This window comes from Apium graveolens, chromosome 3, assembly GCF_009905375.1.
Source record: "Apium graveolens cultivar Ventura chromosome 3, ASM990537v1, whole genome shotgun sequence".
Lineage (NCBI taxonomy): Eukaryota > Viridiplantae > Streptophyta > Magnoliopsida > Apiales > Apiaceae > Apium > Apium graveolens.
This window is the reverse complement of record NC_133649.1, coordinates 288,292,915-288,306,093: the sequence shown is the minus strand read 5'-3', so window position 1 is coordinate 288,306,093 and position 13,179 is coordinate 288,292,915. Positions and strand designations below refer to the sequence as shown.

The 13,179-nt window shown below is 34.6% G+C and overlaps 1 protein-coding gene across 1 annotated transcript; it reads left to right on the top strand.

Annotated features, from left to right (window-relative positions):
- The first annotated feature begins 10,737 nt into the window (after positions 1-10,737).
- LOC141713529 (metalloendoproteinase 2-MMP-like) lies at positions 10,738-12,149 on the top strand. Its single transcript, XM_074516993.1, has one exon. The coding sequence runs from the start codon at positions 10,889-10,891 to the stop codon at positions 11,990-11,992; it is 1,104 nt and encodes a 367-aa protein (XP_074373094.1). The 5' UTR covers positions 10,738-10,888; the 3' UTR covers positions 11,993-12,149.
- The last annotated feature ends 1,030 nt before the right edge of the window (positions 12,150-13,179 follow it).

Here is a 13,179-nt window from a genome sequence, read left to right as displayed (position 1 = left end):
GTAACGGTCAACTGTGTGACATGGATATGCAGCCACTGAGTGGATGACCTGGTGCTTACGTGGTTGTGCAACGGCTCTAATATTATGGGTCTATATATACAGACTAAAATCAGACCTTAGAGAACTAGGGTTCTTAACTAAAAATTATTGAATCTTTCCAATCCCATTTTATTCATCTAATTCGTTCTAGGACAAACTTCAATTGAACCTTAAGTTCAAAAGGCCTATGACGTCAAGCTCCGGAAGGTCGTCCCAAGTTTCGACGAATGAACAGCTTTGTTATTGCGGAAAAAGGGCCAAGATGTATACATCTTGGTCACTCAACAATCCCGGGAGAAGATTCTACACATGTTGTCAACCCCAAGTAAGCCTTTTTATTGAAATATTTCTGCAATTAAGTTAGGTTTTTGGAACTTCATAATTTTTTAAAAATTGCAGGGTAGATGCAATTATTTTCGATGGTACGATCCTCAAACTTTAGGCAGACACGGTGATATTATCACCCACTTGAATAACAGAAGAATTTTTCAAGATGAAAAAATGGCACTTCTTGAAGAACAGATAGCAATGCTTGAGGAGAAACTTGCAAGTAATGAAGAAAAGAAGAGAGCTTTGGAGAAGAAAAATGGTTATTATCGGAAGATCTACTTCATTCTGATAGTTCTGTTAGTGATTTTAGCGAAGTTGATGTAATGTATCTGTGTTATTGTTAGTGGGTTAGGAAATTTGATGTAATGTATCTTGTTTTAACTAAATTATGTTCTCACTGCTTGTTTTTGAAGATATGTAGTATATTAATGTTTTAACAATTATGTTAGTGTTTGTGATTGTGATATTTCTGCTAATGTTATTGATCATAAGAAAAAACTGTTGGCATAAATAATAGAAAGATAATTTCATAAACACAATAGAAATAGTCATTACATTGATCATAGTTGAACATTATAACTACTTATCAAGTTCCCAAAGGTTCATCAAATTCTTCCCAAAATACATAGCCAAAAGATTATCAAGTTCATCCAATTAACACCTAGTTAGGTGTTAATTATACCAACTGGAGTCTAGGTTAACTGATAATGCATAAATGAAAGCAAACTAAATTAGTCATCATCTAGGTTAACTGGAGTCTCTGCTGTATTCTTGAACTTGGTTTTCCACTGTAGTCTGGTGCTCCTCCTAACTGCTGGTGGACCTTCTTCTTCATACTCATCTTCACTCTCAGGCTCAACATCAATTTTCTCTTCCTCTGCATCTGCAACTTGGTCCTTAGCGGTGTTTGATTGTGATTTCTGGATTGGTGGAGTGTCTGCGGATGGAGTCCCAGTAGGTACATGATTGGCCTTAGTCAAACCAGGTGTTGGCATGAAAAGTTTGCCAAAACCTAGGCCAATTAGCTTTTCTTTGAAGTTGGGAATTGGTTCTACATTCATCCAATGTGGCTTATATCCCACTTCATCATTCTCATTCTCAAAATACAAACTTTTCTTACCAGAAAGAGATTTTGTCTTCTCCTTTTCATTATTTGCACCAGACTGCTCACACTCAGCTCCAAATTTGTCAATTTTTTTCTTGTTCAATTTTTGCATCCAAAAAGGTCTTTCTTTTCTCTTGCTGTGGAACAGTTTCTCCTTCCCCTTCTTACTTGCATCTACATCAACAACTGCAGATTGTTGAGTTCCAACTTGGCTATCTGGTTCTCTAGTCACAATACCTGGCATGCTCTTCCTTCTGACAGGTAACTTGGTACTTTTCTCCTTTCCAGCTTTGTCATCCTTCTCAGTTATCACACTTCCCCCCTGCTCATGAACAGCTTCAATTTTAGTTTGCACTTGCAACTCAGGACACTTGGGTTTTTTATGCCCAGTCTGCCTACAGTGAGAGCAATGCATCTTTTTACCAAATGTCATTTTCTGGAGCCCTTTGTACAGCATCTTTTCTTGAATCATATTCAAGAGTGGCATGTACCTACACAACAACACATCAAACTCAATTAAATGTTGAATACATTCTTACAACAACACATCAAACTCAATTAAATGTTGAATAGACAATTGAATATGTTGCAAGTATATTACCTTTCATTAATTATCCAGTTATTGAAACACTCAGACATGTTGTTCTCGACATTATCTGCAAATGAATGCCTGTCTTACCCTAGAACACTTGATTCTAGGTACATCAATTTCCAACTCCTGCCTAATGGTTTCTTGCATCTCCTTCACCTTCCACTGTGGGTTTTTTCTGATTTTTTCACCATACATCTCTGTTAAGTATTTCACAGATACAAGCCTATTGTGGTATGGTTTGGTGCATAGATGATCAGGCTGACATGTTTTAATTTGGACAGCCTCACACCCTTCCAATCTACTGCACCACAAATAAAATGTGCACCCTTTTTCACATCCAACCTGTGCTCTTTTAGCATCATTTGTGATGAAATGCAGGGCTCTCCTCTCAGATATTCCATAATCTCTAACAGCTTTTCTGAACTCAGCCATGGAGGAAAATTTAAGCCCAACTTCAAACTTAAGCCTACCCAACTTTTCAGGATTATAAACTGCTGGTTTCTTCTTCCTTTTATTACCAGGAGGAATTGCAACATACCCCTTCTTAATGTTTTCATCTTCACTGGAAGAATCCTCGGACCTCAACTCATCACTAGCATAGTCATTCTCATCATACTCACTCTCATCACTAGCATCGGGGTTTTGTTGTCTAAGTTGCCTAGAAGCTACAAGCTCTTCATCAGATTCTCCCTCTTTAGGGTCATAGTTAGGGTCACTATCATTACCATCACTAGACCAGTCATCACCAACATCAAGATCATTATTAAACACTTCATCAATATCAAACCCTACGTCAAGTCCACTGAACTCATCATATTTCTCTACCAAATCAGTACACTGCCCTGTTTTCTTATGATCCACAAATATATGTAACTTTTTAAACGGCAAGGACACCTCAATCAAATCCCTAAATGACTGATCATCATATAACACTCTAATACCATTCTTAAAGGTATGACCATCACATTGAAAATAAAGCATATCACTCTTACTATACTCAAATTTCAGTGGATAATCATCCATTTCAAGAATCGAAAATTTGTCCGTGTCAATATCTTCGATGATATCTATCCTTCCCCCAACATAATCAGCATTACCTCTAAAAGATTCAGGACTAAATATCCCATGATGGTGTAAGTAAATAGAAACCCTCGTAGACATTTCTAAAAAACGAAGTAAATATAGAATGAATTAAAATAATTTCTTCAAGCAAACAAATCAAAGATAACAAGATCTATAAAAATTACATAATTTTTATAAAAATATGATCAAAAAACAAGAACTTATCATGCAAGACCTAAAACCCTAGGGATAAGTTCGAAACATACCTTAATAAGATTAAGATGATTCTCAGATGCTTGTTAGTGTGTAATCTTGAACAATACGGCCAAGAACGACTTCAATTCAACGATTCAAGGAGTGGGTAATTAGGGTTTGCAGTTTTCCCCTTTCATCTTCCCGCGCTGTCTTGTCGATTATGTCTATAGTTTCTTTTTTTTTTGTTATATATTGCAGCACATTACACGTAACAGTTACAGTCAGCGCCACGGGGCAGGAAGACGTCCACATGTCACACACTAACGGAACACTTAACGGTTCCCGTCTAAATTGACTATAAACCCGGTTGACTCTGACGGAATGCACAAATAGAGTTAATCGGTGATTACATCGAGTCAGATTTGCAGTCAGTGACCTACTTGAAACATTTGGCCCCAATGAGTGACCTACTTGATATTTAACCCAAATTTAAAATAATTAGTTTTAGAAGTACTCCTATGTCCCTCATATTTATTTACATTTTTCTTTTTGAAATATCCCTTTTAATTGTTTATATTTCAAAAATTTCTAAAAATAGTAAAAATTTTATAATATAAAAAATAATTACATCTACTGTTTCTCTCCGCTATACTCACTTTATACATATAATATTAATCGATTTTACTGTTTTACTCACTTTTTTCACTTTAACTCACCACTTTATCATTTTTTTTAATTTTCGTGCTCAACCTCTTCGTGTCCAACGTATATGTAAACAAACAAATGGGAGGGACGGGGAATATATGGAGCAGGTAGCGAGCCAGCCAACCATGATTGAATTGTCCGGCCGGCTGTATTAGTGCTTTTGCAAGTCAACATCAGTACTAATGTAGTAATCATTAATCTAACTTAATCATGGTTAATATAATCAACCAATGTTAAGACTTGTTTGTCGGGACATTTCGTTGTCCTGGGAAAAAAACAAAGAGATTTCGTTGTCCAGGAACTATATCAAACATTTTAACGACACTTTTTAACGTTAAACTTTTTCAATTAATTAGAGATCGATACTCCTAAGTACGTATTCATATTAATATTATTTAGGGGTATTTTTTTCTAAAAATTATAACTGCACATTATGATCTTATTTATTGTGATAAAATGAATTGAAGAAAAAAATATAATACAATCTATATTATTATTATATTAAAAACGAAATATTAAAAGTTTGATTGTTGATACTTGATAAGTCAATTCAGAGCCGTCAGATGAAACTAATGATAACCGTTGAATATAATCTTAAAAATTATTATAGAAAAAGTATAGAGTTCGAATCTTAGCAGCAATATATAAAAAATTATACCACATGGTAAAATTATTATATTAGGGGTAAGATTCGAATCCCCACAATAATATATTTAAATTATATTTTATAATATAATGATAAAAACAACTGTGCATAGCGGGTTATATACAGGAGTAGTTATTTGCAAACATAACATATTTACATATTGTTTCCAAAGAAAAAATATTATTTCAACTTTTCATGTCAATAATCTTCCCTGGGCTTACATGTAGTATGTCTTACAAAATTTGGTGGGCCGATAATATAGTCCCCTTTGGGCTTTTATTCCTCGGGTTCACTGATCTAGTTATACGAGGAAAGTAGCCCACAGAAACAACATTCTTTTGACGTTAAAAAATAGAGAAAATGAGGTGATCCTTCAATATCTTATAAAAAAAATATAAATTGAAAAATGAGCCGATTTTAAACATGAAAATGAGTTCAGATGAGTAAAAAAGTTGAGCCGAATTTTTTGTATGTCCCGTTTGAACTCGACTTGTTTAGCTCAGAATTGGATCGGACTCGACTCGAACTCGGATATCTGGACTTGGCTCGAAGAAAGTATTATTTATATTACAAATGATTAATTATTAGTAATCATTTAAATATTTTTAGTAGTACACTTTTCATATTTAAATTTGAAAAAAAATTTGAAAAAAAAATTTGTTGCGGATTTTTCGAGGACATCTTTCATATTTTAAAATTTGAAAAAAAATTTGTTGCGGAAGAAATTAAATTTTGTTTTAGCGGGGATATTCGTGCTAGAGCAATACAATTTATAAATGAGAAAGATCGAACTTATGAAATATCGTACGTGTGATCTTAGTATTTGTCTAAATTTAAAATAATTAGTTTTAGAAGTACTCCCATGTCCCTCTATGTATTTACATTTTCATTTTTGGATATCCCTTCCAATTGTTTACGTTTCAAAATTTTCTAAAAATATGAAAGTTTTATTATATAAAAAGTAATTATATTATATCTACTATTTTTATCCACTATAGTCATTTTGTCATTTTGTGTATATGATATTGATCCCACTACTTTATTCATTTTTTTTAATTATCCTCTATCATTTTATCATTTTTCTTAATTTTCGTATTTAACCCCTCCATTCCCGACCCAAATGTAAATGAACGGGAGGTCCCACGAGCATATGCAGCAGGTAGCCCAGCCAGCCAACCATTATTGAATTGTCCGGCCGGCTGTATCAGTGCTTTTACAAGTCAACATCAGTACTAATGTAGTAATCATTAATCTAACTTAATCATGGTTAATATAATCAACCAATGTTAAGACTTGTTTGGGGAGACATTTCGTTGTCCAGGGAAAAAAACAAAGAGATTTCGTTGTCCACGAACCATATCAAACATTTTAACGAAACTTTTTAAAGTTATACTTATTCAATAAAAAATAGAGGTTGATGCTCTAAATACGTATCCATAATAAAGTCAAGTTTTATGAATACCACGTTTTTATTGGAGATCTTGAAGACTACTCATGTTCTTGTTCTGCAACTAAAATCTTGTATAAAAATATTGTAAAACGTATTATTTTCTAGAATTATGTTTTACAAAGATCATTATTTTATTCAAAATCTTGAAAATCATGCATGTACTGCATGTAGAACATTGCAAGATATTTTATTCTACGAAACATATTTAGTTTGTAGAATATTTGTTCAAAATTGCAAAACATACACATTATACTTACTAAATGATCTTCAACAATTTTAATGAATTGTTGATATTCGTTGAACATATTTCACAAGATAATATATTTCATAGTGTTTTGATTGCAGAATATAGATGGTCTTCGATGTCTCCGATAAAAACATGGTCTCCATAAAACTATTATAATACAAACAGTAGTTAATTCCCAGATTGTTTCCAAAGAAAAAATAAATATTATTTCAACTTTTCATGTCAATAATCCTTCCTGGGCTTGCATGTAGTATGTCTTACAAAATTTGGTGGGCCGAAAATGTAGTCCCCTTTGGGCTTTTGTTCCTCGGGTTCACCGATCTAGTTATTCGAGGAAAGTAGCCCACAGAAACAACATTCTTTTTACGTTAAAAAATAGAGAAAACGAAGTGATCCTTCGATATCTTATAAAAAATTATAAATTGAAAAATGAGCCGATTTTAAACATGAAAATGAGTTCAGACGAGTAAACGAGTTGAGCCGAATTTTTTGTATGTCCGGCTTCAACTCGGCTCATTTAGCTCAGAATTGGATCGGACTCAACTCGAACTCGGATAACTGGACTTGGCTCGAAGAAAGTTTAATTTATATTACAAATGATTAATTATTACTAATCATTTAAATATTTTTAGTAGTACATTTTTCTCATCATTTAATAATAATTTAATTTTAAAAAAAAACTTTGTTAATATTTCTATATTAAGCACTTAGTATTTTCATAAGAAAACTAACAAACATTGTCATCACAATCTTTTCGTCTGCAATTCTTCTTATTTTCATAATATCATTAAATAATTTGTAATTTATAAAAAATAAATTTAAGTGAAACATCAAAATATAATAAAATTTCGACAATTTAAAAAATAAGGTATGATTTCTAAATTTATGAATGTGTCAATAATTAAAATCAAATTGAATATTTACTGAAACTCGACTTGAAAAATAAAATAATATATATTAAGAAACAATGTGGATTGTGATTGTGTATATCATTATTCATTATAAGAGAAAGACCAGTATTTGATCTTAACTTAACTTGTAAAATTACATGTTATACTTTAAGATTGGTCGAGTAAAAATTAAATATAAATTATTAGTGGACAACTCGACGATGTTCGAATTCGGCTCAACTCGATTGTTTGTGAGTAAACTCGTGTGCCGCTCGTTTATTAAGGATTCGATCTTGAAAATTACTTTCCGTTTAGTTATTAAACTCGCTCGGCTCGTTTAAAAAAGTCAAGTTCAACACGCTTCGAATAGCTCAATTCGGCTACGTTAATTTGAACCTCTAAACAAACTCTAAGCTAAGTTAGTGTTGAAGAAGGAATTTAGTAACAATAAATTTTGAGGTTTGACGCCGGAATTAAGATCCATGATGGTGATTTTTCGCCTGAAAAGTGAGCGGAATGTGATGGTTGTGATGTGGGGGCTGAGATTGTTTAGGGTTGGTGGTGGCTCCTTAATCTATTTTCCCGGAACCCTATTTAGTTGCTTCAGGAATGGCTTTATCTCGCTTACGACCCCTTGCAATTTTTCTACTTTCCCTATTTATAAGTAATGGTTGGCTCAGTTGGTTAAAGAGGGGATAAGTATCCCCTTGGTTACGAGTTCGAATCCCACGGGATGAGAATTTATGATTATGCCTCCTGAGTCAGAGCTTGTTGCTTAAAATGCGGTTTACCTTGGTTCACGTGGTTTGCAGGCTATTGCGTGAGCCCATGGGGTTTACCCAGTGCGCACCCGAAGGGTAGCGGCTGCGGGTTCCTTACGATAAAAAAAGTCAACGTAGTTATTGGGGAACAAGAAATCTAATAGGCTTAGATTTCTCATCCCGAGGCCCAGTAGGAAACCTATTGGAAAACATATTCTACTTGTTTTAGGAATGTCCGTCGATGAGGCCTAACCACAAAAACTCAAGGCTCATCCACGGTTTTGAGACTTCGCGAATAAGACATCTCCCTTGTCGAGGATAACCCTCCAATATCAGCTATTTCTCTAATCCGTGGACGCATGTATAACATGGTTTCCCCCAAATGTTGGACGTACCCTTATTCCCCTGAATTAGTAGCCCCTACCAGATTTTGGGTGCAAAGTGCTAGATACTCCGAAGTATTTCAACAAGGACACCCATGAACTAAAGAGATAAAGCTCCTAAAGCACACACCATAGTTTACCCCACATCCCCAATGAGCACAATCATTAACTGCAGGAGGAGGCCTTCCGTCCAGCCAGATCCCCGAAGGTCTCTGGCCTCGGACACCGCCTTCTTATTGTTGCATTACATGAAGGAGTTTTTCAATAAATTACCTGTAAAAAATATGTTAGTAATAATTATCCATCGTCCTCCTGAAGTATCCAAAGAGTCCGTCCAAGTAGTATATCAAAGTTGTATTCTGCGCCTAAGGATGTGCCCAAATATTTATGTATATTGGCGCCACACTGTGTCATTAGCGTTTGATCTCTTCCATCCCTTGTACAAAGGGCGCACTCTAACTTATTCAACAGTCGGGGTTTGCCAAAACCCTGTCCAAGAAAATTCAAGGTATGAATCTGTCAAAAGCATCTGTCAAAGTAATCATGTCCGAAAAATCCGTCCAAAAAATCTGTCAGTCAAATATTTAGGGCTCGCCCTAACTTGTGCGAACGTTTTGTTGCGTCAACCTTTCCAAGGATTTTGGCTTGGGTCGATCTGTCCAAGAATTTTGGTTAGCGTCGACCTGTCCAAAAATTTTGGCTCGGGTCATCCTGTTCAAGGGTTTGGGCTCGCCACAACCTGTCCAAGAGTTTGGGCTCCCGCCAACCAGCCCGCGAAAATCCATTTCCTTAACATTTACTCAAATTGAGTTATATTGACCCGGTTTTGACCCAAATATCTCTCGTACCAAATTTCGGCTATAACCAGTTAGAAAGTACTAACATAGATCAATTTTATAGTATATTTCAATTAATTTGGATTAGATATTGCACTTAGAATTAATCTCGAAGATCATATTCATTTTAAAATAATATTTTTCAAATTGATGATATATGCCATGAGCTATGAGAAAGCATCATACAATTAAATAAATTACAAATCCCTCAAGTTAATACTATTTTTATACGCGTTTGACTGTTTTGCCTTTTGGATTAAGTCAATTGCTCTCTCTGTTTGGCGTGTGATTAGTGCAAACAAAAGACATAATAATTTTAACTATTTTAAAGGTATTCAGTGCGGACCCTGCATTGCTTTTTTCGTTTTTAATACAGTTGCAATCTATTCATTGATATTATAATATTACTCATGTGTATAACCTGAACATGTAAAGCAGATCCTTTATATAAAGCAAGTAATATCAATAGTGGGGGGTGCATTTATTAAATTTCGCTCAATTTTAACTTAGTTTAATAAACATCGATAAAATTTTATGTTGAATCTAAAAGAAGGAATATATATTCCCCAGTCCCTTCCAATATTTTGTAATTAAATTAGACCCGGGTCAAGAAATATTAAAATAAGAAGGGAAAATTGAGTAGAAAGTATATATTTTGTGATCAACCAATATTTTAGTAAAAAAATGTTAAACTATCCAAATTGAATATGAAAATAGTTCACAAATATAACGTGATATTTTCTAATTATGATGCAATTTAAAATAAATTCCCATACATGTACACTAAAATCGTTCATAAAGTCAGGTCACCAATACCACATCATTTAAGATTTTTTTTAAAATACCCAGTTTGAGAGTTCTAGCCTACAAATTATATTTTACGTTATTAAATGTAATTTTTTTAAAAAAAAAATGAAATATAAATAATCGAATGAGAACTTCCAAAGTTATCATATAAAAAACTTTATCAATTAGAAATGGTAAATTGAAATTTCAATATACCATATGTAATATTTATAAATTCTTAATATACCTAATTAGGTTAAATTCTCCGCTGTACACATCATTGGTTTAGGTTTGGTTTGTTTAGGTTAAAACTCTACTCCCTCCGTCCCCCTCAATTTTGGGGACGGGGCTCGACACGCACTTTAATGTTCTTATTAAATGTAGTTGTATAATTTTTTTCAATTTATTTTTCTTCTAAATAAAATATAATGTTCAAACTTTTATAAAAAAAAGAAAATTTTAAAAATAAATTATGGAAATATACTTTATAGTTGCCTTAAAATATGTGTCGGACATATGAAAAAACCTGTAAAGAAATGAAATGAAGGGGACGGATGTAGTATATAATTGAAATTATGCTAAACAAAATATCTGACTTTTTCAATATCTTTACACATACGGAAAAATTCAAACTCTTGTTTCTCTCTTCTAGACACCCAAATCAATAAAATTCAACACGTAAGACATGATTCGTCCAACAACAACCGATACTTCCAATTTCACAACTTACAAAATGCCGCCCTTCACCAATCATTTTCTCCCACAACCTTCATAAGAAACTCAACTATTTCAACTACCTTCATAACCTACATATATATCCCCAAACCTACCAAACAAACATTAACATAATCACACATTAACATGCTAAACATGTCTTTAAACTTCTTTACCACTTCATTATTTCTTCTAACCTTATCTTGTTCTGTACTAGATAGCCATGCATTTCCTAATGACTTTGTTCCGAAGTTTTTTCCGAACATTTCATCCTTACCTTCACCACCAACAAACTTGACTGCTGCATGGGAATCCTTCCAAAACCTTACCGGTTGCCGATCCGGCGAAAGCCGAGAAGGGTTAGCGAGACTCAAGCAATACTTGCAGCAATTCGGGTACCTTGACTACCAAAATTTTACGAATAATTTCGATGAATCTCTCGAATCGGCTCTCAAGACTTATCAACGCAACTTCAATCTAAACTCCACCGGAGAACTTGATGAAACTACACTTACCCTAATCCAAAGACCTAGATGTGGTGTCGCTGACATAGTCAACGGCACCAGCACTATGAATCCCGGGAAGTCGAAGCCGTCACCGCTTCACGCGGTGGCTCATTATTCATACTTTCCGGGATCGCCTCGTTGGCCTAATGGACAAAATGAGCTAACCTATGCATTCGCACCCGAAAACCAACTAGGTGACAATGTTAAATCAGTGTTCCGTACCGCATTTGACCGGTGGTCAACGGTGACAACGTTGACTTTTCTACAATCCGATAATTATAGACGTGCCGATATAAAAATAGGGTTTTATAACGGCGATCATGGCGACGGAGAAGAGTTTGACGGCGTTCTAGGAACCCTAGCACACGCATTTTCTCCGCCAAGTGGACGGTTGCATTTAGATGGCGCCGAGAATTGGGTGATCAACGGTGAGGATTTAAAGTCATATTCGGCCGTAGATTTGGAAAGTGTAGTTGTGCATGAGATTGGACATTTACTAGGGTTAGGGCATTCTTCCGTTGAAGTTGCCGTTATGTTTCCGTCAATTCCTTCCGGTGCAAGGAAAGTTCAACTTGCCGGCGATGACGTGGACGGTATTCAATCGTTGTATGGGTCCAACCCTTCTTACGTGGCATCTACCAATCCCGGTTCACAAGAGAGAGAGTCTAGTTTTGCTAATGTTGTGGGACCATTGTGGGGACATATGTTAGGTTTAGTTGTGGGATTAGTTTTATTTATTTTGTAAAATAAATTGTAGCCCCTTATATATTTTGTTTATTTTTTGGTTTTTCATGTTTTGTTTTTGGTATATATATAAATGGTCCCACATATTGATGAGGAGGTTAGCTTAGGTGTTATGTTCGTTGAATGTATATATCATTTATAAAGTTGGTTTGATTTTGTTAAACATTGCATTCCCACTAATTTTTGTTTTGACTATTAAATCTCATGTTGTTTATGTGTGTCTTGGACTTTGAAAGAAAAATAAGTATGAAGTAAGGGTATATTTGTAAATTTAATGGTGCTTTTATTTGCAATTAAAATTGGGAACCTTTATTTGAAGAGCTATTTTTTTAATTTTTGAGTAAAGGAAAGATGAAAAGACAATATTGTCCTCGGGTATTTACAATAAACAACTCTTAAAAAGGATAAAATAAGGGTAATTTGATAATTTGCTACTGTATCACTTTATAAATTAAAAAATGGCTCTGAAAATAATATTTTTTTAAAATTTGTATGCAAACTTGACTTAATTTTAGGCAACGTGTCCGATGATAACGTAAGGCCCAATTTTCTCTTTAATTAATGTCATAGAGAATGGTAAGGTATTGAGATATCGAATGGTGGAAAATAGAAGTGATAATGTAAATAAATGATTCAACTCATTCTAGAAATAAATTATAAAGCTTTGCGTGATTCGCTAATTGTATTATTCTATTTTTCAAATGGAGATACTTGCATGTAGCAATGACATAAGCGGATAAGCCCATTTGTATGGGAGCTAAGCCCATCAGTCTTTGCATTTGAAGAGTTTTAACAATCATTAGCAAGCCCAAATTATCAGGATTCAGGCCCAGCATCATATTGATAACTCCGGTGAGCGGGCGGCTCCGTCCGTCGGCGTTCCTGGACCTTCTGTGCGTGAGGGAGGTGTAGCTGCAAGTTGGGCGCCTGCAAAACAACACCGGAAGGGGGGTTTGGCTCCCACGGCGCCTCCGGTGTAAGAATAAGAACAGGCTTTGGAGAAGATGAAGGTATATATTTATGTAATTTTAGAGGCTGCTGTGTGTTTTTGAGTGTGAGAGAGTGTGAGTGAGTGTGTGAGAGTGAATATATTTTCCAACCCCTAAACCCTCCATCCTTGGGGGTATATATAGCCCCAAGGTAGGGTTTAGGGGTAGTTACCTCTAAATCTGGGCCGTTGGATCTTGG